This window comes from Eretmochelys imbricata, chromosome 9, assembly GCF_965152235.1.
Source record: "Eretmochelys imbricata isolate rEreImb1 chromosome 9, rEreImb1.hap1, whole genome shotgun sequence".
NCBI lineage: Eukaryota > Metazoa > Chordata > Testudines > Cheloniidae > Eretmochelys > Eretmochelys imbricata.
Genome location: NC_135580.1, coordinates 89,255,277 through 89,279,227, shown reverse-complemented (window position 1 = coordinate 89,279,227; position 23,951 = coordinate 89,255,277). Strand labels below are relative to the sequence as shown.

The 23,951-nt window shown below is 40.4% G+C and overlaps 1 protein-coding gene across 1 annotated transcript in view; it reads right to left on the bottom strand.

The window, feature by feature from the left end:
* Positions 1-22,291, bottom strand: part of CUL4B (cullin 4B) — a 32,093-nt gene extending 9,802 nt beyond the window's left edge. Inside the window, exons 1-15 of the mRNA XM_077827236.1 lie at positions 21,802-22,291; positions 20,423-20,929; positions 17,199-17,314; positions 11,702-11,805; positions 10,617-10,686; positions 10,033-10,106; positions 8,551-8,713; positions 8,357-8,446; positions 7,947-8,029; positions 6,046-6,113; positions 4,719-4,837; positions 2,813-3,005; positions 1,453-1,557; positions 1,006-1,116; positions 185-270 (exon numbers count right to left, since the gene is read on the bottom strand). Coding sequence (XP_077683362.1) covers positions 185-270; positions 1,006-1,116; positions 1,453-1,557; positions 2,813-3,005; positions 4,719-4,837; positions 6,046-6,113; positions 7,947-8,029; positions 8,357-8,446; positions 8,551-8,713; positions 10,033-10,106; positions 10,617-10,686; positions 11,702-11,805; positions 17,199-17,314; positions 20,423-20,929; positions 21,802-21,814 — 1,902 coding nt within the window. The 5' untranslated portion in view covers positions 21,815-22,291. The remainder of the gene's footprint in view (positions 1-184; positions 271-1,005; positions 1,117-1,452; positions 1,558-2,812; positions 3,006-4,718; positions 4,838-6,045; positions 6,114-7,946; positions 8,030-8,356; positions 8,447-8,550; positions 8,714-10,032; positions 10,107-10,616; positions 10,687-11,701; positions 11,806-17,198; positions 17,315-20,422; positions 20,930-21,801) is intronic.
* Between the last annotated feature and the right edge of the window lie 1,660 nt (positions 22,292-23,951).

Sequence of the window (23,951 nt, the reverse complement as noted above, 5' to 3'; positions counted from 1 at the left end):
TGCCAGAGGTTGGTGGTTTCAAGGAGTTGATCCATAGCAGGCACAGCCAAGATTCCTTCAAGCTAAGCGGAGGTAGTAGTGAGGTGCCTCACAACCCTGAGTACCCGGGGGGTGCATCAGACATACCCACAAGGAAAGTAATAAAATACTAAAGAACAAACCATGGCAGGCTTTACAGCTATACCTGTTTAAACTGTATCATGATATCTTTTGAAAGTTCCATGTCTTTAAACATTCCTTCAAGCTTGCTGGTGAAAGCAGCACCACATTCTAGAAGAGAGGTTTTTATAATTAAAAAAAAAACAAAACACACAGTCAAAAACTAAGAAGCAACATATTTAAAATGGTTATACCATATGTCAGAGAGCCATTCAAATCTAGCACACAAATACAAATTCAGAAAATTATTCCTAATTTAAGAACTGTCCTAGGGCCAGCCCATTGACCTAGTACCTGCACACTGATTTAAACTTTGATCTCCTGCATGGTGATCTTTATCTCCTTGAAGTCTGGACCTGGATTAAACTTTAGAAATCCTGTCTGACCAGGCACAAGATTTTGTATTATGAAATAGTGAAGGTCCATTGGTAAGAGCTGATTGGCAGTTACACGGGGCTGTGAGTCCTTACACTGAATAAAAAACATGACCCAAGAGGAAAAAGCACATTATCCTATCATAGCACAAGTATTTTGTGCCAGAATCCCTCAGATTTACCCCCAAAGACCAGGATGGTACAAACTAGATGGTCAGCTTGAACTTTAAATTCCTGACTTCTGCCTGGTACTTATGTATTTGTTTATATGAAATTGTTTTCTTAAAGCAGAGCAACATTGTTAAAGATGAACATAACACTGTAGAAAAAGATTTACACACCCACTACATTTTCCCTTTCACTTACTTCAAAAAAGGAAGACGAAAAAAATCTGTTATAGGGGAAAACACAGATATTAATTTAGACTATTATTTCTAACAGAGAAAAGCAGGAGGGAGGGCAAGATACTCACCATGTTTCAGTTTGGAAAGCATAGATTTTTCTGCATCTACTGATGCACTTTTCCCAACTAATAGCCGCTTTGCTAGATCTTTCTTATAGAAGGCCTCAAAGACATCTTTTCCTGTAATGTAAAGGACATGATTTGTTGGTGATCAGATAAAACTTGTTTGTGCAAACTGCAACATTTAAATGAAAGGTTACTCAATAGGCCCCATATAAAGTCCATGGGAGCTTTTCAGTTAACTTCAGTTAGCTCTGAATCAGGCACCACGTGAGCATTTAGGGCAGTCTCTCCAGTTAAATGATTGGAAGACAAACTAAATCCACAGAGATACTGTACACTTTTTTTGGGGGGGGGGGAGGGGGGTAAGGAGGGCAGATAGATTAGAATCAACTTACAAGGAAACATTATGTTACAGATAAAACAACTGTACACAAACAAAATTGTAACCCTTACCATAAATGAACCTAAATATAATCATAATTTTATCCAGCATTTTTTCAAGTTCTTCATCAGTAGCTTCTTTGTTGCCTGCACGAAGCTTTGAATCCACATACTTAGCTAAAAAGCAAAACAAGTAAAAGGAATTGAAAACCTGACTCTGCCGAGCATCAGAATGAACCTACATTTAAATTTTGACATTTAGCTCATTCTAGAGACGTTTAAAAAAATAAAACCAAAAACTATGGTCCTTTTGGAAAGCCAAAACAATTAGACATTACCATGAACAAATTTAGCACTACCATTTTGATACTGCATTTTCATTTATGCCTTTAGAACATCATTACATTGCAATAGTTCAAGGACCTCTTCTCATATGAGTGAGAGTACCAGCTTAAATAGAAGATGATGAAAAATCACACACTCGTGACTGCTCCACAGGCCTGTATCTGTTACTTTAAAAGCAAGGTTTTTAAACATAATAAACCATAATCCACATAAAGGTCCCTGACTGAAGAACCAAGCTTGATGTAGCTAAAGTAGCAGCAATAGAAGGCATTAGGTTCCAGAGTAAAATATATTGTTAAAATCGTTCTAGAAATTTAACTTGGGGAAGAAAAATTGTGCATGCTAGCTGATTTCAATAGCCAGTTTCAAATGGTGCGATAATATCTGCTAAAATTATGGAAACAGAGATCACTGAAAAATAGGGCACTCTGAAGCAAATTTCCACTAAAAGGGTAGTCCCACCAGCCCAAGAATGTATACAGCCCAACAGATAGCATAACAAATATCGTTCTATTGCACAAGAAAGTGAGAGGGTCTGTATTTCCATTGGTCCACAGGGGCTCCATTCGATGAGACAAGAGAGAGATAGTGGGCAGGAAGGTCATATGGTTGGTGGATCCACTACTACATAGTTGCACTCACTGCAGACCCCTGCGTCACTCTGTGCACACATGAGGTATCACAGGGACTGTGTAGACTCCTGAAGACTCAAACTAATTCCATTGCCGGGAAGGTTTTGCCTAATCTCTGTTAGTGATTGAATTGGGTCCTGAAGCATTGCTGATATACCTCAGCTCCCCCGCCCCCCACAAAACAACCCAACCAACCAACCAAAAAAAAAAACAAACCAAAAACAACAACTAGCCAGTGAAATGGTGGTCATTCATCATAACAATATCTAATGCTTCTGGACTCCTATTAAGCTATTTGCAGAAATATACACTATTTAGTTATGCTTTCTATTTAAGCCTCCTTTCATAAATAAAATCCCATCATTCTCCTAATCATCTGTTCAAATTGCATAATCAAAAAACCCAAAACAAAAAACAAAACAAACATATGTAGAAAGAGAGACTGAAAATGATACCTATCAGTTCAGCTGGTTTATTTGGTCTCTTGTTAATGAAGGTTTCAAATGCTTCTTTCATAGCATTGACAAATTTCTCATTCTTCAGAAAGCAGACATCAATAATATGGTCAACTTTATCCTTAAAATCTAGCAGCTCTTGGACCATAGTTTTGTCTTTTTCCGGGTTAATTACTATAGTGCTACCAAATGCCTGAAAAACAAAAATTCACCCTTCAATCAAAATTCTAAATACCAGATCTGAATGAAATCTTCAAACCAAAAGTTGGATGATGTAAAAGTTCAGATTTTACAATGAAAAATGTTTGCTTCGCTAACACAACAATAATTAAAAGGTAGAATGTACTTGCTACACACAGATAGCATTCTATATTTTCAATCACTATACCAAGATAGACAACAATTAAAAAAAAAAAATCAAATTGCTGAAGTCAGTATATAGCAGAACTTGCATTTCAGAAGAGATGCAAACACAATGGTAAGCCAACTTTATGGTACAAACACTTAAAGATGATAGTCAAAACTATATACAACCAAAATATTACATGCTGTAAGGACTCATTCCTGCAGAGACTTACATGGGCAAGACTCCCAGTGAAGTCAATTTCACCACAACAGTAATACAAAGCACACTCTCCTACCAAAATTAGGATGCCTGTGTGACAATATTATTAAAGTTACAGAATCATCTGCCCACTGAACAGTGAAGTCAATGGGAGTTTTCCTATGAATACATGAAGGATAATAAAGGTCTTTAGTGTTGTAATCTAGTATGTATGTCCTTTGCTTTTTAAGTAGCTTTCCCCCCGCCTAATCCGCCACTCAATGAAAGCACAGAATTTAAATGTAGGATGAAGCAATACAGACTGTGGCGATATTCCACTCACACACTCAGGAATACAAATACTACATGTATGAAAGTGTATTCCATTTAATAAGCAAAAACTTTACATTTGTAGCTAAAAGTTAGTGCTTTTGGATTTTTTTCAATTTGCAACACAAGGCAACAGCAAACTAACAAAACCCCACATGTGCTGTTGGTAGCAAACTGCTCTTTCAGACAAGATCCTAGCCTGGCAATATCCATGACGCTGGTGCAGACAAAAGTAATCAAAATACAATCACGTAGGGTTCATTGTTAGAAACAGAGAAGTGTTTTTCCTTTGGTACACATAATCCGTATGAATTAACATTTTAAATTCCAAATTTCTACATGGACTTTTCTGAACAAATGAGTGTAAACCCAAAGGGTTAACTAGAAAAGAGATAATTAGCAGTATCACTTAAGGTGGTGGCGTAGACCAAGCCTATGCCAATATAACTATGTTGTTCAGGGGTGTGGAAAATCCACACCTGAGTGACAGAGTTCTAACAGCCTACCCCCCTGATGCAGACAGCACCATGTCGGTGGAAGGGCTTCTCCCATTGACATAGTTATCACTTCTTGGAGGTGGAGTACCTATGCCGACGGGAGGTCTTCCGTTGGCATAGGTAGAGTCATCACTAAGCGCTACAGCACTGTAAGTGTAGACAAGGTAAACTTGACCTGGAAATAAGGGTATAAATTACAGCCAACGTTATCCTAAAGTGACAGGAAGATACCAGGAATGTGTCTTTCCTCAACCAACACATGCTTTTCTGTATAAACCAAAACCAAAAATCCAGATTTTGGAATGATAGATACTTCAAGACAATATTCAATTATTCTAAAACAATTGCATTCCCAGTGCAATTTCACAGGTCGTTCGGTTAAATATAAGCATGCTGTTTAAAAGATTCCAAGTCATCTGTTAAAACTATGTTGCATCTTTCTAAGATGTAATACTTGTTTATGAAAGAAATATTTTGTGGACAATCCTCAGTGATTATAAAAGGTCAGTACAAGATCCTTGATATATATCAGTACCTTTATGTATTCAATCCAATGCTGTAAGAGAACTTGCACTCCACCTCTGACCCGACTGAACAACTGATATAGAAGAGACAAGTCTTGAATTCTGTTTTCATCAAGAAGGTGGTTTAAACCTGTGGGTTTGAAAGTTTAAACATCTAAAAAAGGTATAATCACTGAAAGTGATCCATGCATGCTACTGGAATGTAAAGAACTTCAAATCTCATGTTAACCCAGCCATATTATTGTTCAATATATCAGTTTCTTCTCCAATGGTTTTGCTTGTCGATTTCCTTTTTCTTTTTTTTGCTGTCAACTGCCATTCTGTTTTTTGTTGTCTAGCCAAACTGAATTAACCCTGTATCTGAAAGTCCTTGTATCTTGGACTATTGTACTATACATAACTGTCTCATCCATAAGCTTTGCTCACTCATACTTCATTGCTCCTTTAAATTCAGTAATAAAAAAGTTTACGCCCCATTAGCCCCTGGGAAGCTTTGCTTGGAAGCTCAGAAGTCCTAAATCTCAATTTTTGCAGAAAATTAGGTTTTATAACACTATAAAAAATGCAAGTCTCTACATGCAGCCAAGCAGCATCTTCATTTTTCATATTAACCTCTTGAAAGCAGATGTCTGAAAAACCACAGCAGAGTCCAGGGACATCACATAAGTAAGAATACCCTCACTTCTAGTAGCTGGGAAGAGGGAATAGGTGGGGGAAGGGCTTCTTACCAGAACACCCTCCCTCACCAATACCCACACACCATTCAGCTATCAGGTGTCTAATATTTTTCCTTTGACTTGAAAATTACTAAAGCATATTAGATGAACAATTTGTGCAGGTTGCACTCATGTATTCATTATTCACCTCCCTTGGAGCACACATGGTCTCATGACCATGAGGAGAGATTATTACATGGCTAAAGCAGTGTATCTTAACTGTTTTTGCCTTCTTTAGAGTAGAGTAGCATGTTTGCTTGCTAATCCTGAATGGTCCCCCTTGCTACATCTGGCTCTAACGCAAAGGCTACCCCCCCACTCGTGATCTTAAAAATGTTACTTGAATCCCCAACCCAACATCTGTATTTTAATTCTAGTTTTCCTTCTGCTCTGCAATGTATTTGAAGACACCATTGTGGCTCCTTACCTCTGAAAAGGAGAATGGGACTTGCCCTCCTGCAAAATGTTCAGTGCTATTTCATGAACTGAATAGCAAGGAGTGTTAAAGAATGATGTGGCTTGTGTCCTCCCCCAGCACCTGAATGTGTCACTTTCTTTTCAGCACAGGAATGAAAGCCCCGAAGCAGTAACTAGAAACATTTCTATAAAGAAGAAAGATTACCTTTCTGAAGAATGGCTGTTAAATGTTCACCTAGCAGTTGCTTTTCTACAGTAGCAATTAGTGGCTTCCTATAGAAGAAATGTTTAGAATTACTTTTCCTTTTTCTATCACTAACAGTTTTAAATCCCATTTGAAGAACAGACTAACCTGACTTAAATCTACACTTGGCAGGATCCTGCCCAGTAACTTGGGGCTGTGTGTTTAACAAAACAATATATAAATATATTTAACCTGTTTCCCCCAGTAGGTAACTACTTGCTGACGAGGGATTTATAGTAAACTCATCACTATGGTAACTGAGTGCCTCAAGGTGATGCACAAGATGGATCTCATCAGGGCAGAAAGTTAGGGAAGCAGCTCCTCAGGGAATATGCTTCCTTCAACCTCATGCAAGAGGGCATTCCGGCCTTGCAAGAGACCATAAAGCAAGGAGACAGTGACCAGGAAGGTGCAAAGACAACAGGTATTTGAACCAATAGCTCCTAAATTAGAATGGGGACTTTGCTAATAATGGACTAAGGAAGAAGGGATCCACTGAAGGACCTAGCAGACTCTTACTTTAATGGCTGAGGGGGTGGAGAGTGGGGACAGCAGGACTGGAGAAACAGCATAACAGCAGTCCCAAATCCCCTCCCTCAGAGTTCATCTCTGGTGCTGCCTCCTGATCCACTAGAGCAGCGTTTCTCAAATGCAGCCACCAGCAGAATTTTTTGCAGCCACGACAGCCTCCAAAGCATGGGTGGAGATTCGGGGGGAAGGAGGAGGGGGGAGCAGCAGCCTCTCCCTGCAGCACCCAGCTGTTGCTCCTGAATCACTGTTACCAAGGGCAGCGAGAGGTGCTGCCTTGGTGTTTGTTTTGGCACCGCCAGCAGGGATCAGCGTCCTGTACCACGCGGCCTCCTCAGGGGCTCCAAGCAGCACTTCTGGAGACACGTGGGGCCGGTGTGCACAGCGCTGGAGGCGACTATTGTGTTCAGTCACTGGGAAACTCCTCCACTCCCGCCAGGCTGGGGCATGGGGTGTCCGGGACTCCACAGGTGGCCAGTGAGTTCCTGTCACACCTTCCCAGGGGTGGGCCCTTGCTGAAGGACTATGGTGGGCAGGGACAGAGAGACTGGTTTGTCAGAGTGGCCAGCAGCAAGAGCTGGTGGCCACACACTGAGGCCACCAAAATATTTGTTGGGAGAACCCCTGCACTATAGTAAGAGGCCTCTATCATTCAGTGACCTGCTCCCTCCCAACTCCAAGGTAAGACCTGCTGCCCATGTACTCAAAGAGGGCCATACATCCTGTTGCAGGTCTCCTCTTCCTCCCAGTAACCACAGCAGTGGCCTCAGAGTATGTCTCTCTAGGGGAATTCCAGCATCCCCACCAGCCACCTTCTGCATCTGAGTCCACCCCGAAAGGTCATCTTCATTTTAAGTTTCCAGGGTGATGACTGCATTATCTAAGAAACTGACATTCAAGAAGTTTTCTTCCTTGAATGGTATTTATAGCCTTAACTAGTTTAGAGTTTTCCCACTGAGAATACCCCGTAACTATTGCTGGCCTCTCTCTACTTTCGTTAAGAAGGTAACCGAGTATTTGCTCATACAGGTAGTTGCCACAGCTAGTAGGGACACAGGCTCTCCCCCTAAAATGGCCTACAAATCAAATTAATTGCCCAAAAGTCAAATCAGCCTCTAATCTGAACCACTCCAGTTAGCTGTGCAAAATAAGACAATGACTGATTGGCTTGAAGCAGTTTTGGGGAAGAGGAGAAGCATTTGGCAACTTACATTACATCTGAATACAAATAATACGTTAGTCAATAACTGTAGTTATTTTGTGTGGCAAAAGCCTTCAACAGGATTAGAACCGAATGGCTAAAGATACCAAGGCAAGGCAGATCACACACTTACTGTGTACTCTGATCCAAGTATGTGATAATTCTGTCTGCTTCTTCTTCTAATCGCTTGTTGACATGATGAAGATACTCTGGAACCTGAAAAGATTAAAGAAAGTTATTTTACTGTTTACATAATGAAGAAATGTTGAAGAGATGCTGGGACCAAAGTCTGACAGCATCAGCTACAGACTAATTTTGGGACCAAGAACACCAAGCCCTAGAGTGATGGTGCTTGAGTACATTTGCCACGAGTACAGTTTTTAAAAAGGTAAACGAGCAAGTCACACTATTGCTGGGAATATTTCCTGCTACCCTATGCATGAGGAGAATGCACTACAGGAACACATTATTCTGCTCTCTCTTAGCTAAGATGTTTCATCAGTGGCTGCAAACAAGAGGAAAAAAGATTAAAACATAAAATACCTCTCGTTCTTGCATAAGTCTCTGTCCCTCTGCTGCATACAGACGATTAGTCTCTTCCAAGAATCTATGTTCAAAAGAATCTTGATAAATCTAGGAATAAAGAAGAATAATTCAGTGTAAAGCATATAGTGTGTCCTGGAATACAAGTGTGGTACTTTTTTCAGTTTTCTGCTAACTGAAGAAAATGTACTCACCTGCAAATCAGAAAGCATACTTAGAAGGCTTCGGAGCAAACTCCTATCAATAGCCTCACCATTTCTTTCCCTCTCAATCAGGAGAAGAATGCCGTCAATGGTCTTGTTCTGAACTTTCTGATCGCTAATTATATGAGTCCTAAACAACTCTAAACCCATATCCCTAAAAAGATAAAAAAGCCTCTTAAATAATTTGAAGCAGAACCATCTCTGAATTTTTTATTTTTAACCATCACAATAAAAACAGCAGCACACGTTCTTGATTCTGATGCTCAAACATTTATTCTCTCAGCGTTTCCTAAGCCATTTCAGAGGTGTGTAAACGCACACATATACAACAATAGGCAACTATCTAAAGTAATACTCTTGTACACATTCTCACATCTGCAGATACAAATGAGATTTATTTTTGATAATTACTTTGTTTTAGGACATTAACCATTCTTAGCTTGGATTAGCTGGATTTAGAAAGATTAAAAATTGATGAGGCTTAAAAGCGTTTCCTCAATTTAATAGGAAGACTAGCATATCTTCAAAGATAAAGCAGTTTTCTCAAAAGAATTAAGCATGGAATGGAAGCCAGGGTTCTAATCTCAGCTCTATCACTGGTGTCCTTAGGCAAAGATTTTAAATGATGAAAGGTGATTTGGAGGCGGGATCTCAGGTTTGGGTGTCCAACTTGATGCGTTAAGTGGGTCTGATTTGAGAGTGGATGCTCAGTACTTTCCGAAAAAGTTAGACCTTTAAGGGGTGTATCAAGTTGGACACCCCAAAACTGACCATAACCTCTCATTGATCATGTCTTCCCTATGAGCAAGGGGTGTGATTTCCCAGCTCACATACAATTACTTGTGCTAGCTCGATGACAGCTATTGAGACTGTGTGGCAGTGTGGCCATGGTAGCAAAGGCAGTGGCATGGCTTAGCCATATTGAATACAACCTCCCTGTAGGTATGGACTCGGCATGGGTAAGCCATGCTATTGCAGTGCATGTTTATACTTGCACTAGTTCTCACCAAACTAATGGGAGTACGTGTAGATGACCTGGGAATCACAGCCCGAGCTGGTACTGTAGACATAACCTTAGTTTACCCCTTTATAAAATTAGGAGTTGTACATATTCATTATCCAATATATTTAAAGCATTGTATCTTTAGAATGTTACATATGTACTAAATATCCTCACTACCTTTGATAACCAGATGTGTGGCCAATGACCCTTTGACCCTAAATCCTGGCTTTTCAATTACTGAAAAGGCTTTCTCGTATTATGCAAACTGGAGTTAGATGGTATCAGTTCAGTTAAAATTTGGTATTAGTCACTGCAAAACGCTCACATTTCATGGAAATTAAATTAAATTGAAATTAAATTCAAAACATTTCTCTCTTCTAGAACGGCAAAAAAAAATTGTAGCTAGCTGCAATCCCTATATTTCAAATAGTAAGAAATTTTTTTTTAAAAAAAATCAGTTTTATTCTTACCAAATAGATGGCAGCATTGAATTTTGAAGAACGTAAGTTCGATCCAGGAACAAAAAGATACTCCTAATCATGATCTGTTGGGGAGGAGGGGAAAAAAGTCACCAGCATTTTTATATCAGTTGAAATTGAAATGTCATATACCTGTATATGTGTATGTGCCAAAATTACCAACAATTTCTGGAGTATTCTGCATTTACTAGTATGCAGTGGGATGTTTTAAGTATGATCAACATGACATTTAGCATTTGATTTAGGGTGGGAAAGAATGCAAAATAGCATTTAGACATGAACCAAGGGTAAAATGAGAATTAGTCTCTGAGTTACAAACACGAGGGGAAGGGCTAGCATATACACACGCAACGTGCATTTCAAATGTTTATTCAGGACCAAAGCCATATGTTCAGAAGTACATCTCAGGGAAGTGCTTTCAAAGCTTCATTTCTAACAAGTTAGATGTCATTTCCTCCTATAACGGAAGCCTTTACTTTAGAAATCAGATAACATTTGTAAAAAAATGAGAGAGATAAGTAAACCGTCAGGAATAGACAGGTTTGTTTTTAAAAGGAAAAAAAAAAAAACCTTACCATTTGTCTGCAATGATCTTGCCAACATTTGTCTATTTTCTTTAGAAAAAGAACACTGTCCAGCGAATCCATGAAAAGGCAGTTAAGAAAATTATGACAAAAATCCCATAGTTTACATTAGCCACCTAAAAAGCTCAACAGTACTTTTCCACAATACTTTCAGAGTGCATCATAAATTCACTAGCTACCCTTTGGAAAGGATCAGAATTTTTTTTCAGATGCTATTTTTAGTTTATATTAGTGTCATGGTTATTAACAGTAGTTCAAGACCAGGGTAAAATTATCAAAAGCACCTAAAAATCACTCAGGAGCCTAAGTCCCATTATCAAAAACAAAAACACATTTGGACTCTAAAGACTAATCTACGTTAACAATAATACTTTGCTAGCATATGGAAAAACTACAATTATATGTTGTTTTATTCAGACACAATGATTGACTGAAGTGTAAACATACAGAATGTTTCAGGCCACGTTTTCAGAGGGACTCAAACTTACAAAGTTTGCACAGGAGATCATTTCCAAGCACAAATGCCAGAATTAAGGTGTCTAATACCAGACATGTGACCCCAAATCTTATAGATACGTCCAAATGTAATATTTGCATCCACATTTTACTGTGGGCACAAAATATGTAGGTGTAAAATCATTGGATTATTGAATGTCTGCCTCTTAGTAAAGTACTAGCAATAATCCATTTTCCATTTCAGCAAGAAAGCTTTAAAGATTCCAAACCAGTAAATGAGTACTTGATATTTCTAGACTCTTAATACAATTCAAAACTAAAGTTGTTGAAATTAATTCTCTTTACCTGCACATAAAGCAGTTTCAGGTATCTTCCTGTGCTTTACAACAGTTGATGCCATTGCTAATACTTACAAGGTGTTACAACTAAAACAGTTCATTCATTTTACTCTGTGAAGATCTTAAATGGCTTTACATTTATCTTATATTTTGTTCTTTCTACTTCTGCCAGCCACAATGCCAAACTATAAGATAATGGTACCTCCCCAAAGCCATCAACTGACGCACAAGAAACATGACTCCTGAGATTGGCAGGTGAAAAGACTTTCAGTTAAAGGATATTCTCTGAATTGGTGAATTTGTGCTTTGATGTGGTCTTCACAAATCTGTCTCAATTGTTTATACAAGTTTGCAGAAATCTTGTAGGAGCAGAGATTTTCGACAGCCTAAAGTAAATAATGACACAGATATAGCAAGATAAAAATGAATTTCTCCATGTGGCTTCCATTTAAAGAAAAATAACAAAACAACAAAAACATGACATGTTTGGTTTTGATCCTTGAGCAGATCTACCCTCTCTGGAACTTTACATTACATACTGCTGCTTTCACAGCACAGTAGATGTACGAAGCACTTTACAGCAGTAAAATGACACTACGAGGGCCCGCCCTTAAACAGTTCACAACCCACGGGTTTACAGACTTCAGTGGGAGTCTTAGCATATGTCTACACTGGCAGAAAAGACCTGTAGTAGCACAGCTACAGCTGGTCTGAGTCAGCTGACTCAGGCTCACCAGGCTTGGGCTGCCGGGCTAAAAACGGCTGTGTAGATGTTCAGGCTCATGCTAGAGCCTGGGAACCTCCCCACTTGAGAGGCCCCGTGGTTTGGGTTCCAGCCTGAATGTCTGCACAGCAATTTTACAGCCCTGCAGCCGGAGCCTGCAAGTCAGCTGACCAACACCGGCTGCAGGTGCTTACTTGCTGTGTAGACATACATTAAGTGCCCAAGTGAGAAATGCAGAAACAGAGGTAGTTCAATTTTCCAGCAATTTATGGGTTTTATTACTCTGAAACACAGACACTTAAGGTTTTATTTTATGAGCTACTAAACTTACCAAGCCATTTGCAGTTCCACTGGAAGAGACAGGGAAGCCTTATTGCAAGAGAGCATGATTTCCAGTGTCGCCCTTTCACACTCCCCACCTCAAGTTCCCTCTAAATCCTGCAACATCTCTCCAGGTCACACAAGCCTAATTATAACCTCAGATTTTTTTGGTAGTGCTCTGTATTCCATACTTTCTCAATAAAGTATCTTAAACTAAGAGCATTTGGTTGTGGTTTAGAAAAAATGGATGCATGCATGATGGATGTTTGGGGCGGGGGGTGTGGGGGGGGAGTAAAAGGCTGTGAAGATAAAGTCTGTAGGCATAATGGCAATGTGAAATCACATTGCTTTTTATGTGGATGGACCCTTACCTGGTGTTTTCCTAATTTGTATTGATTTTGTTTACATGGAATGCACATGAACAGCTTTAAAGGTTAGGTTAACTAAGGTGTTTGTGTAAGAATATGTGGGTATCTGTAGAAGAACCAGTCTTTAGTTCCACATGTAATGTCTCCATGATTTTCAGACTGTATTTGCTCAGTTCACAAGTAAAAATGCATCCCAACAGCTAACTCAGCATGGGATCTGACAGTTAAGTTGGGTTCTTTCTAGCTTCTGCAACAAACACCAGCAGTAAAGACTCTACAGTCCGAAGATAGCAATTCTGTGAAATAAATGCTGCTCACTCACCCATAATTATATTAGCTCCAAAGGATGAACAGGGAGTAAAAATTAGTACAAACTTCTTTTGTCAAAAACAAGCAGTTAACTCTGAATATATATGGGACGCAAATTCACTGAGTTAGAATTCATCATTTTTTCAAGGTAGTTTAAGTCATGAAAGCAAGATAAACACCACATATAATACAAAATGCTACATAAGCACAAGATGGTTGAGTTCCGGCTGCCGGGAAAGCCAGAACTGAATTTCCTGATATTTGAGAGTTTAAATTCTCAGTCTTGAGTTTGGTTTTTTAAAAAAATGGTATTAATCTAACACAATGGTTTTCAACCATTTTTTATTTGCTGACCCCTAAAAATTTTTGAATGGAGTGCAGACCCCTTTGGAAATCTTAGGCATAGACTGTGGACCCCCAGGGTTCCATGGACCACAAGTCGAAAACCACTGATCTAACAGAAAAACTACTACTTTGAAGTAGTGGCAAGGTTTTCAGTATGACTTTGTAGATAAAGGCCATCTCTACTAGTTAACTGATTTGTTTGTCCTTTGAGTGGTAGATAAGCCCATGATTCACTATATTTTTTAAAAACATTTATTTGCAGTTCTGCATTATTAAATACAGTACAGTTCTTTGTTCAGTTTGATGGCACATGGGTTGGAGTTTTCTCCCTTTCTCTCCTGCTCTATAGCCTATGTGGTCAGCTTCTAACTTACATACCATTAAAATGTGAGAAGTCATATCAAACTTTCAAGTAAACACAGGACACAAAATGTAACCCCTCTTCCACCCAAATGGGCTTTGGGGTGGGGGGGGAAGATGACTACTGGGGGCTGAAAAGATGGAATGTAACCTTTGAGCCAGATGCCCAACCCCTCTGCGGCCCTTCTTCTAGTTAATAAGCAGGGTTAACAATGGCTGGCTCTCCATACTCCCTAGGCAATCATTTCTGGCCAATCATCTGCTCCTGATCTGCACCCCTCTTTGCCAGTCTATTTTGAGGTGTTACAGAGTCCCCCCCCCTTAGAAAACAGGGGTTGCATAAGTACCCACTCCATTTCCAACTCTTTGCATGGCTGCAAGGACTTGTGCACTTTGGAGGACCTTCTATAGGCCCATTATGAATGGATGGATTTCATCCATGTGCATTTATTTCAATGTGTAATAAGTTAAATAAAACTCAGATGAATTTATTTTAATGTATGAAACTTCACACATATACATGCATGACCACATGATATCTGGAGTTCTACACAGTAATAAGTAGTGGAAAATTCACAACACGCTTGTGTCAAATAGGATTTTCAAACCTTTTGTTGACACAAGAAATCAAATACAAAATACATGCACTTTAATGGAGAAAAAATTCCACACCAACTATGAAATTTCGGAAAAAAACAGACAAGTTGTTTTTCTTTGTTTTTTTAAAAAAACAGGCAGATACTGGGAATTTCAGCTGAAAACACTGTCCTTTTAAATGGAAGTATCTCCACTGATACTGTATAATTGCTACTGCAACATTGTTGTACTAGATCAATATTTAAAATGATACCGTACAAGACGTTTTGCTGTTGCTAACACTGCAAATAATCACACTACCTACTTGCGGTTCACAGAAGTGGGCTGTTCAGAATAAGATGCCCTGCCTTGGGATTCTGCACTCTCAGATGTATTAGCCATACTCAGGACATGGGACCAAGGCTCCCCAGACACATCTGGGTATTGTGAAATTTACATTTGTTTTGGGGGAGGATAAGGAAGAAGAGAAGGCAGGGGTTGGGGTGGAATCACACATGAAAACACCACTGCATTGGTTCAGATTGGAAGATTTTCTGAGGCCATAGCAATGGGTACTTTGAGAAATGTTTAAAAAGCTGACCTTTCTTATTTATAATCATCCATTTAAACAGGGAAGTCTAGGCCTCTACTTTTGAGTGTTGATGTACTGAAGAAAATTATTCTGGCAAATAAACCATTTGTATAAAGCTTTCAGTTCTCCATGATTATTTAGCTGCTTATCTATGTGCGCTCTTCCCCAACCTAAGAAGTAGAAGTAGAAACACAGCGCTAATGGTTCGTGGTCTAAAAAATTAAAGGCTCAAAAAAAAATGTTCACTCAGTGGGATTTTACTGGCACACAGATGTGTCAAACTAAAACCAAGAAGCTTAACTCTGTTCAAACACAAAATATGAATAAATCCTTTTGAAGAGTGTGGGAAGGAACTTCAACAGGCTTTTTTTGGGCCATTCCTCTCTCTGCTTAGATAATGATGTCTGCCAAAGCATATTTGGAATCAGATCCATTTACCAAGCAGCTGTTCACAAGCAGCACTGGTTTATTTAGCATTTAAAATACTAGCAATTGCTATTACTATTTTTAAATTAAGACATTTATTTTTAGATTCAACTTAGAGGGCAGTCAAGTATGAAATGTTCCTATTCACTTAAATATATTTAAATAATCGTAACGTTATGGCTGAAATTTTCAACACATATGTCAGGATATTCAAAGTCATGATTCTCAAAGTAGTTGTAACTCACTCTCCTTGAGCATAAGTAGCACAGTGAAACCTGGTTTGATATCAACCTCTAAGAGGGCAAATTCATTTTAAACTACTACTTTGAAGTAGTGGCAAGGTTTTCAGTATGACTTTGTAGATAAAGGCCATCTCTACTAGTTAATTGATTTGTTTGTCCTTTGAGTGGTAGATAAGCCCATGATTCACTGTATTTTTTAAAAACACATTTATTTGCAGTTGTGCATTATTCAATACAGTATAAGCCTATTTGTCCGGAGCTTAAATACACATGCAGTTGTTGATTTCAGGGTATCTAAATTTGCCATCAATTCCTCCAAATGCTGCAAAGAAGGCGCTCTTTATTGTGGAACCATGCACATGCCAAACATGAAGTTTCTCAACCTTCCTGGTTTTGATTTAAAAGTTCAAAACAAGAATCTAAAGCGCATGTAACATGCGCTGAGTGGGGAGGACATGAGGACGGCAAAAAAGAAAAAAAAATATTCAGCCCATATTCAGGCAATTCAACCCATCCCAAACTTCAATAAGACCTAAAGACAGAATGTCATCGTATATTTGCTGGAGCCAAAACCACATTCAAAATTCACCTTTTCGAGAAAAAAAAACCATGAAAACCTATCAAACGATAAAAGCTTAAACAAAATAGAAGTACTTCTTTATAACTGCGTGCAGCACTAGGTGGTACAACCCCCCCCCCCCAAGTTTAGGAAGTCCCAGTCATTTTGACTAAACAAATTTAGTTAGGTAACTGTACATAAAGAATGCAGAAACAGAAATGTAATTATATAAAGACTGAAGAGCTTATAAAAAAGGTCTAATACTCAATTTAGACCTGACAGCATTCTTTAAAAATAATAATAATCAGGGCAAAATAATCATTACTAATGATGGGGGGGGAGGAGTTTAAATGTTTTCACTGTCAAATATACATAATTCTAATGGCAAGCAATGACAACCAAACGAATATGATTTTCATGAGGAAATATGGTGACACATTTTACACCTACTTTAGAAGTTAAATGATTTTTTAAAAAAAATGGTTGTTTATGATCCCAAATTATGAACAGAGATTGTGTTTAGACAGACACAAATAGATTACATTTTAATCCAAGTTGTCCTTTTCTTACCTAAACACCAAACGTTTTAGGATTTCATGTTTCTCCTTGAGCAGCTACACAGCACAAACTCAAAAGCAGTAGTAAAGGGAATACAGCTCCTTGCCTTATTTAATTCGTGTCAACTGTTGCAAGGGAAACCACACCTTAGATTATGCTCTTGGCAGGTAAAAAGGTTCTCAGTTCAACTTTAGCTCTTGCAAATCCTTTATTCTGGATTTTTAAAGTCACTTTGAGAAACTAAGTAAATAGTTTGTTCAGTAGGAAAGTAACTACAAAGTGTCATATTTCCTTTTTTTTTTAAATCACAAAAATAATTTTGAGAAATGAAAAATGAACAGAGCATATCCAGATTTTATTTAGATTGAATGGCTTTAAATATAGATTGGGACCACTTACCTGATAGAGCTCTTCTAAATTGTACTTAATTGAAGTACTGTTTTGGATAGCTTCCACAGCTTCTTTCAATTTTTGCCAGGTTTCATCTGTGTAGTTTTCAGGCAATTTAGGTTTATCTAGGATATAAACAAAGGTTGAGATCCTGTTTAAGGAGAGCAGAAAATTCTAGTTGTTTTATAAATGTGAAGATGACAAATTTGAAAAAACACTCTAGCTTCCACTAAAACATAAAGAAAGTCTATTTAGGCATACATCAGATTCTGCTTTCACTGTTAGATAGCAATGAAATTCTAAGTTTCAACTTGACTCACAGTGTTCAAGTCACCCTGTTGTGCCTGCACATCACAGCACTTGTAGCAGATACGATACACCGGTCTATAAACTCTGCAATACCTAATGTCTTAACAGTTCAAGTGAAAAAAATATCGTCAGTCTATACTTTCATTAATACTGATTTTTTATTAAGCTGGCAGCACAGGACAAAATAATTAGAAAGTGACATACAGATTGATCATCATGTGTTGGTAAAATGAAGCCAGCCCTTTTTAGAGATGTGTGACAGATGTTCCAAGACAGATAACTGTACCAAGTGGAAAACTGGTGAAGGAGACCCATCCCATCAATTTATGCAGGTTTTAAGCTATATTTACACAGGAAACATTATAAACATTATAGATTATAGACCTTTGTTTGCAAAGAAAATCTTCCAATCTGAACCAATGCAGTCGTATTTACTTAGGTCTGCAGGTTCTGGGCAGTAGGTGTTTGTTATGTTTTTCAAGCCCTGTTCTTTATGTTCAAGTATGTCAGACTTGGAAAGATTCAACTCCACTATCATTTAGTACAGCCTTCTTTCCATAGCTCCTCCCCACTGTACATTACCTTCAATAAAAAAGTATGTAAAAGAGGTTAACAAAAATTTCCTAAGTCAAATCCTCAGTGCTGTGGTAAGTTTAATTTTTAAATCATAAATCTAACCACAAAATGATTGCCTAAAGCAAGTTTATGGAAATATTTGGGGATTTTTTAATGACTTTTTTTTTTAATATTAATTAGCTCAGTAACAGGATCCTGTGAGTAACACTAGCTTCTGGCAAGGGCTGGAAGTGCAGCAGAAGTAGAGACCTTAACACCTACGAGATGGAGTCTCTTACAGTGTTCAACAGGAACCCTTCTGAACAATTAACAAAAATGGATGAGATGCCTAAATGATTGGTTCTCACTCTCTTTTAGCCAGGATCATAGCCACATCTCAAGGCATCAGAAAGTATAAGGGGTTTCAGGACAGAGCAAACTTAGAATTCTAAAAACAAAATACTTAAGTCAAGTGATCATTGTTCCAGGAGGAATATTGGGATATGGCGAAGGGAGGGTAGGGAGTTTAAGGAGAAAGACATGTACGCTTTCAGGTCACGTTTGGCCCACAGTTTAGGTTTTGCAAACCCAGTTTTTAAACAAAATTAAGACAACAGAAATTTGTGATTTTTTTGGGGGGGGAGAGGAAGTCATAATAGAGACGTATATTTAAAACAAAATACCTATTTCCACACAGTGTCGGCAATATTCCAGCATTATGTTAGTTTCCCATTCAGGTTCTTATGCACTAAGTAGAAATGCGATTAGCCCACTTTCACTGTCAAAGCTGAGTGAATTTATACATAAATAAAACAGTGAAAAATTCCTGTTTTAAAAACGTATTCTAATTTTAATAAGGTGTTCTTAATAACACAGATAAGGGCAGAATTAAAAAATATTTTCAATCTGTCATTTAATACTGACTCAATAAATAGCAGTCACAGAGCTGGTACATTTTTGAAGTGTCAGACAAAACAACAGTTTATAATATGCAACAAGTCTCACAAGAATGTGTAAGCTACAACATTAAACAAACAATAAAAAAGTTGTGAAAAGCTGATGCCCATATTCCGTTCACCTATAACCTGTAAGAGAAGCCATAAACGAAGACTAGACTTCAGTTCTCGCTATCATGCATCACCATCCTAAAATTCCAGAACTGAGTCAAACTAAATGAGGTTAGTGCATTCCGCAGTAGGATGGAAGAACCTTTCATAAATGCTATCATGAATACCACAGAGCAAAGTTATAATCTAATTTGAGCACCATAAATTAACACTAGATATAGATTCACTAAAAACTTACTGTCCTGAATAAGATAAAAAGCCCCTCTCCTCTTGTATATCTTTAAAGCATATGAAGCACCTTAGTATCTTTTGGGATGCAAATGTTGTATAAACCACCGTTTGTTCAATGTGATGGAGGAGAACAGGAGTAGCGAAATAAGTTGTCAGACTAACATGAGGTGGTGTAGAGGAAAGAAACAAGGAAAGCTGTATGAAGCTTGGATTTTGCCCATGGTTTTCAGGTAAAGCGACAAGCAGCTCCTTGAAAGCTATGCACATTCCCTGCCTGCTCCTATAGTGGCCCATAATACAGCTGAAATAGCTCTCAGGCAGCATCTCATCAGCCCAAGCTTTGCTTCTTTGCTTCTGCAGCACTCAGCTCTGCCACAACGCTGCCTGGCCTCACGTGGCACTCCAAAACTCAAGCAACAAGAGCAGCACACATCCTTCTGGTGAGAGGGTGGATAGAGAAGTGGGGCAACAAGGAGAGGAAAAGGCCAAAAAAAAAAAAAAAAAGTATGCCAATGCATTAAGAGACCTGGGGAAGGGAAGAGCATCTCAATCATAAAAGCTTAGTAATCACCTAAAAATGTAAGTTATTTAAAAATGAAATAAAATAGGCAGAGACCATACTGTGATGGACAAAATGAGATGGACAATTAGCTATTTTTAATAAGATATTTTCTGCAGAGACCTGTCAAACACACTGGACTAAACTATTTGTTGTTTCTGGAGTTGGAATTACTACATTAGGGATATCAAATGGTATCATTCTGAATAAGGGTGATTTAAAAGCAAAAATCAGGAGTATGAGGTCTCAAATCCTTCCTCTCAAAAGAGGCAATGAAAAGTACCTTAAAAGTAATCCCAAATGATGGAGTTTGCCTCCAAGTGCGTATTAGATTTGGCAAGTCTACACCATATTATGTTTCCCTTTTACATACAGATTCAGGCGTTCATCACAGAAGAGTATTTCCAATAAAACCTATTTACAAGCTAACTGGATAGCTTGTCATGTTGAAATACCACATGAGTTGAGTGTCAACTCATCAAAGGTGAGGACAAATTATGGCTTGTTATTACCTTTAAAGTTCTTGATCACTAACTTCTTGGCAGAGCCAGGTTTACTGTTGGCGAAACTGGAGACCGTGGAGGAGGCAGCTTTGGTCAAGCCATTTGCATGGTGCCCCACAGCCACTGATGAAATTAAAAGGCTTTTATTTTTGAGCTGTTGCTGGTGCTGCTGCTGAAAAGAGGGAGCAGGAGAAGAGGATGAGGAAGACTCTTCAGCCATCTTCACATCGAGTCCAATAAAATCCAAGGAGTCCTCAAAGCGCAGCTTCTTCTGCAGATGATGGTTGGATGAGGGGCCCCCTGAGGAGGTGGTGATGATGGAGGAAGATGATGATGAGTTGTTTTTGGAAGGAGAAGAGGAGCAGGAGGAAATGGAATCAAACTCTTCTCTTTCAGAGTTGTTGCTGCTGTTGTTTAACTTTCTCTTCTTGCAGGAGGAGGAGCTGCTGCTGCTATTACCATCAGTGGCAGGTCTGACCTCCTGAGCTGCTGCTGGGGGGTTGGGGGAAGAGAAACCTGTGGGAAACATGAACACACAGAGGTGAACAGACTGAGGGGCATCAAATTCTTTTGGTGTGACAGACAAAGAGAGAGTTAGAGTCAGTCTCTGGTTTGTCTTCTCTCAGAGGAGTCTCTCAACTCCTCCTTTTTGCTAGCAGAGTCGTTCAGTCCCCCCCCTTCACTTTCTTCTCTCGGTAGAATCACTTATTTCGTCTTTTCACTGCTCTTTTGTTTCTTCTCAGTGGTTTCTCATGCCTCTCTTGCTTCTACGCCTCTCAGCAGCGTCTCTCTTCCTTCTTCTCTCCACCCACTGGCCTCTCCCCGTCCTCCTCGCTACACCTGTATTCTACCTTTTCTGCTCCCACTGGGGTCTCTCTCCTTCTTTTGCTCCTACCCGCTTCCTTCAAGAGGAAATAAAAGGGTGGATGGGTGAGTCTCTCTCGCTCCCTCTTGTCTATAGACTCCTTTCTCCACCTCCTCCCTTTCCCGTTTCCTTCCTTCCTCTTCTTCTCCTCAGCCCCCGCCCCTCTCCTTTTCCTCTCCTCTCGCTTTAGCTCCCCCCGCTCTCCCTCCTCCCCCCTCTCTGCCTCCTTCTCTCTCTCCCGGGAGGGGGGGACGGGACAGATCGGGGCTTGTTATTGTCAATACAAGGGAGAGAGGGAGCCTAAAGATGGCGGCACATCCGGCCGCCAGGCATTCTGGGAGGCACCCGCCCGGAAACTCTGCCGAAAGCCCCAGAGCGGTGGAGGCCGGAGGAGAGGGTCTCTCGCCACCGACAGACCGAAGTATGGGGTGGGGGAACAGCCTCCCTGCAGGGACTTCTCCCCACTCGCCGTCTGTCTTAACCTGCCACCTTCTACTACCCCTTCCGCTACCCTCTGACCTACCGGAAGTGATCATGGTGCCGGCTGCTCGCGCCGGGTGACGGGACGGTTCGTTATCCCCTCGCGCTCCGGAGCGTGGGATACGTCGTACGCCAGGAGGCGTGGCTACAGCACGACTCCGCGTGGCGGGAGCAGGGGGAGGGGTTGGGCTGGTTCCCTGTAGGGTCCCGTGCCTGGGTAACGCCCGCCCACCTCAGCCCTGGGATAGGGTTGGTTTGATCCTTGTCGGCTCCCGTACCTCTGCCCTGTCGAGAGAAGTACGTACAGGCCCGCGTGGTGCCTGGGCCACTCCCGCTTGTCCAGCTCGGGGATGGGGCGGCTGGGGCCCGGCTTCTCCCTCGCTCGCTCGCTCAGGCCCCCTGGTGCTGCTCCCTGGGACTGCTCCCTCCCCCTTAGCCGCTGCCCTCCCTGCGGGCGCGGACAGAGCCGGCCTGGGGGGAGGGGGCCGCTCCCCGCCCACTGAGTTCGCGGCTCCCCGCCCCCGCCCTGCGGCCGGGCCGCTCCGGGCCTGCCTCCTCTGGGCTGTGTGCGCGGGGTGGGTGGGGGGGGGGTGCCTGTAGTCTCACGGCCCTGCCTCCCTCGGTGATCCGGGGGCAGCTGGGTGGAATCCCCTCTCGGCCGCCGGACGTCTGTGCCCTGGCTCTAAGCCGTTCCAGCGGACGTGTCTGGCTGCGTAGGGCGTGTCCTCCTGCGCGCTGAGACCGCCGACGTTAAGGCTAGAAGGGACCATCTAGTCTGGCCTCTGTCCTGCACAGTGCAGGCCCAGAACCTGGCCCCTGCACACACCTTCAGCTGCTTTGTGTCCCTCGGGCTGCAGATTGTGTTGTCTTCCTGCCTGCCCCTCTTGTGGTTTCGCAGAAATGACTGGCCCGGGCCCTGAACGGTTGTGGGGCAGACAGCCAGGTATGCTTGGCTGCTCCCCCATGCAACGCGTGTACTGCAAAAACTCACAGTCAGGATAACGTAGCTGCATTGTCACCCTGGCCTTATGCCTATGCAGGCATACCGTAAGCTACCTACTTTACAGCTGGGGAAGTATTCTGGAACTCTTGCACTTTTCTAGTGCCTTCCATGTGAGGATGCTCTCCCAATATTAACGAGGCGTCACCAGCCCTTGGAGAAGCAGGTACGTGTTTGACAAACGGGGGGACTGAAACAGCTGAAGTGCAGCGACTTGCCCAAAGCTGTGGTAGTGCTAGAAAGATTCCAGATTTCAGAAATCCTGGTTCTTTAACCACTAGGTGCCACTCACTCACACAATGGCAAAGAGTAATATGCAAACAAGAACTGAATTAGAAAGTTGGGCTAGACTTATTTAAATGATGGTATCTTTGATCTTGTTCTCCAATTTCAGACTTTTGTCAATGGTTGGCTTAGAGTGGAAAAGGAGGATTTTCCCCCCACAGCTAATTCTGCAAACATCAGGTGGGTTATTTTTGAGAAAATTATGACTCTTGTGAAAATTTGCATTAGATCAAAATTTAGCAAAGTTTAATCAAAATAAGTTTTTGGCTTTTTTATAGTTTAAGAGTCAGAACCATTGGCATCAGGATGGAGATAATTAGATCGCTTTCTTAACAGCCTTTTGTGGTACTGGTGTGTTTTCGTCAGAAGAAAAAATAATCCACCGAGTGTACTGTTGTGAGTCACTGAGGACTGAGGTATATTTGTGAAAGTAACAAAACAAGCTGTCAGACCCTGTTGCTGCAGACAGTGTCAAAAGACAACTCACAGGAGCTCACGCCTGCTTTTTTTGGGCAGAAGAGGTCCTCAAAGAGAGACTGTTGGCAGCTATGTTATGATAGAAAAAGTTTATGCTAACTTGTCTTGACAGAAAGTATGGTTCACAGAGACAGAAGTAATTTTACTGAGTTTTGCTGGAAAAACTTTGTTTGGTCTGAATAGTAGAAAAAGAACTCCTGAGTCCTAAAACCTAATTGCAATGATGGATGGAAAAATAACTCAGGAGTGTTTTCTCTAGATTCAAGATGTTTTGAACTTGCTTTTGAGTGGATGCATAATAGAATAAGTGTGTAATTTCATGGTTACTAATACAGATGCTCCCCGGGTTATGCAAGACCCAACTTGCGCAAATTCGACCTTATGCAAAAAGTTCCATAAGGCATAAATAAAATTTTTGAGTTGCGAAAATA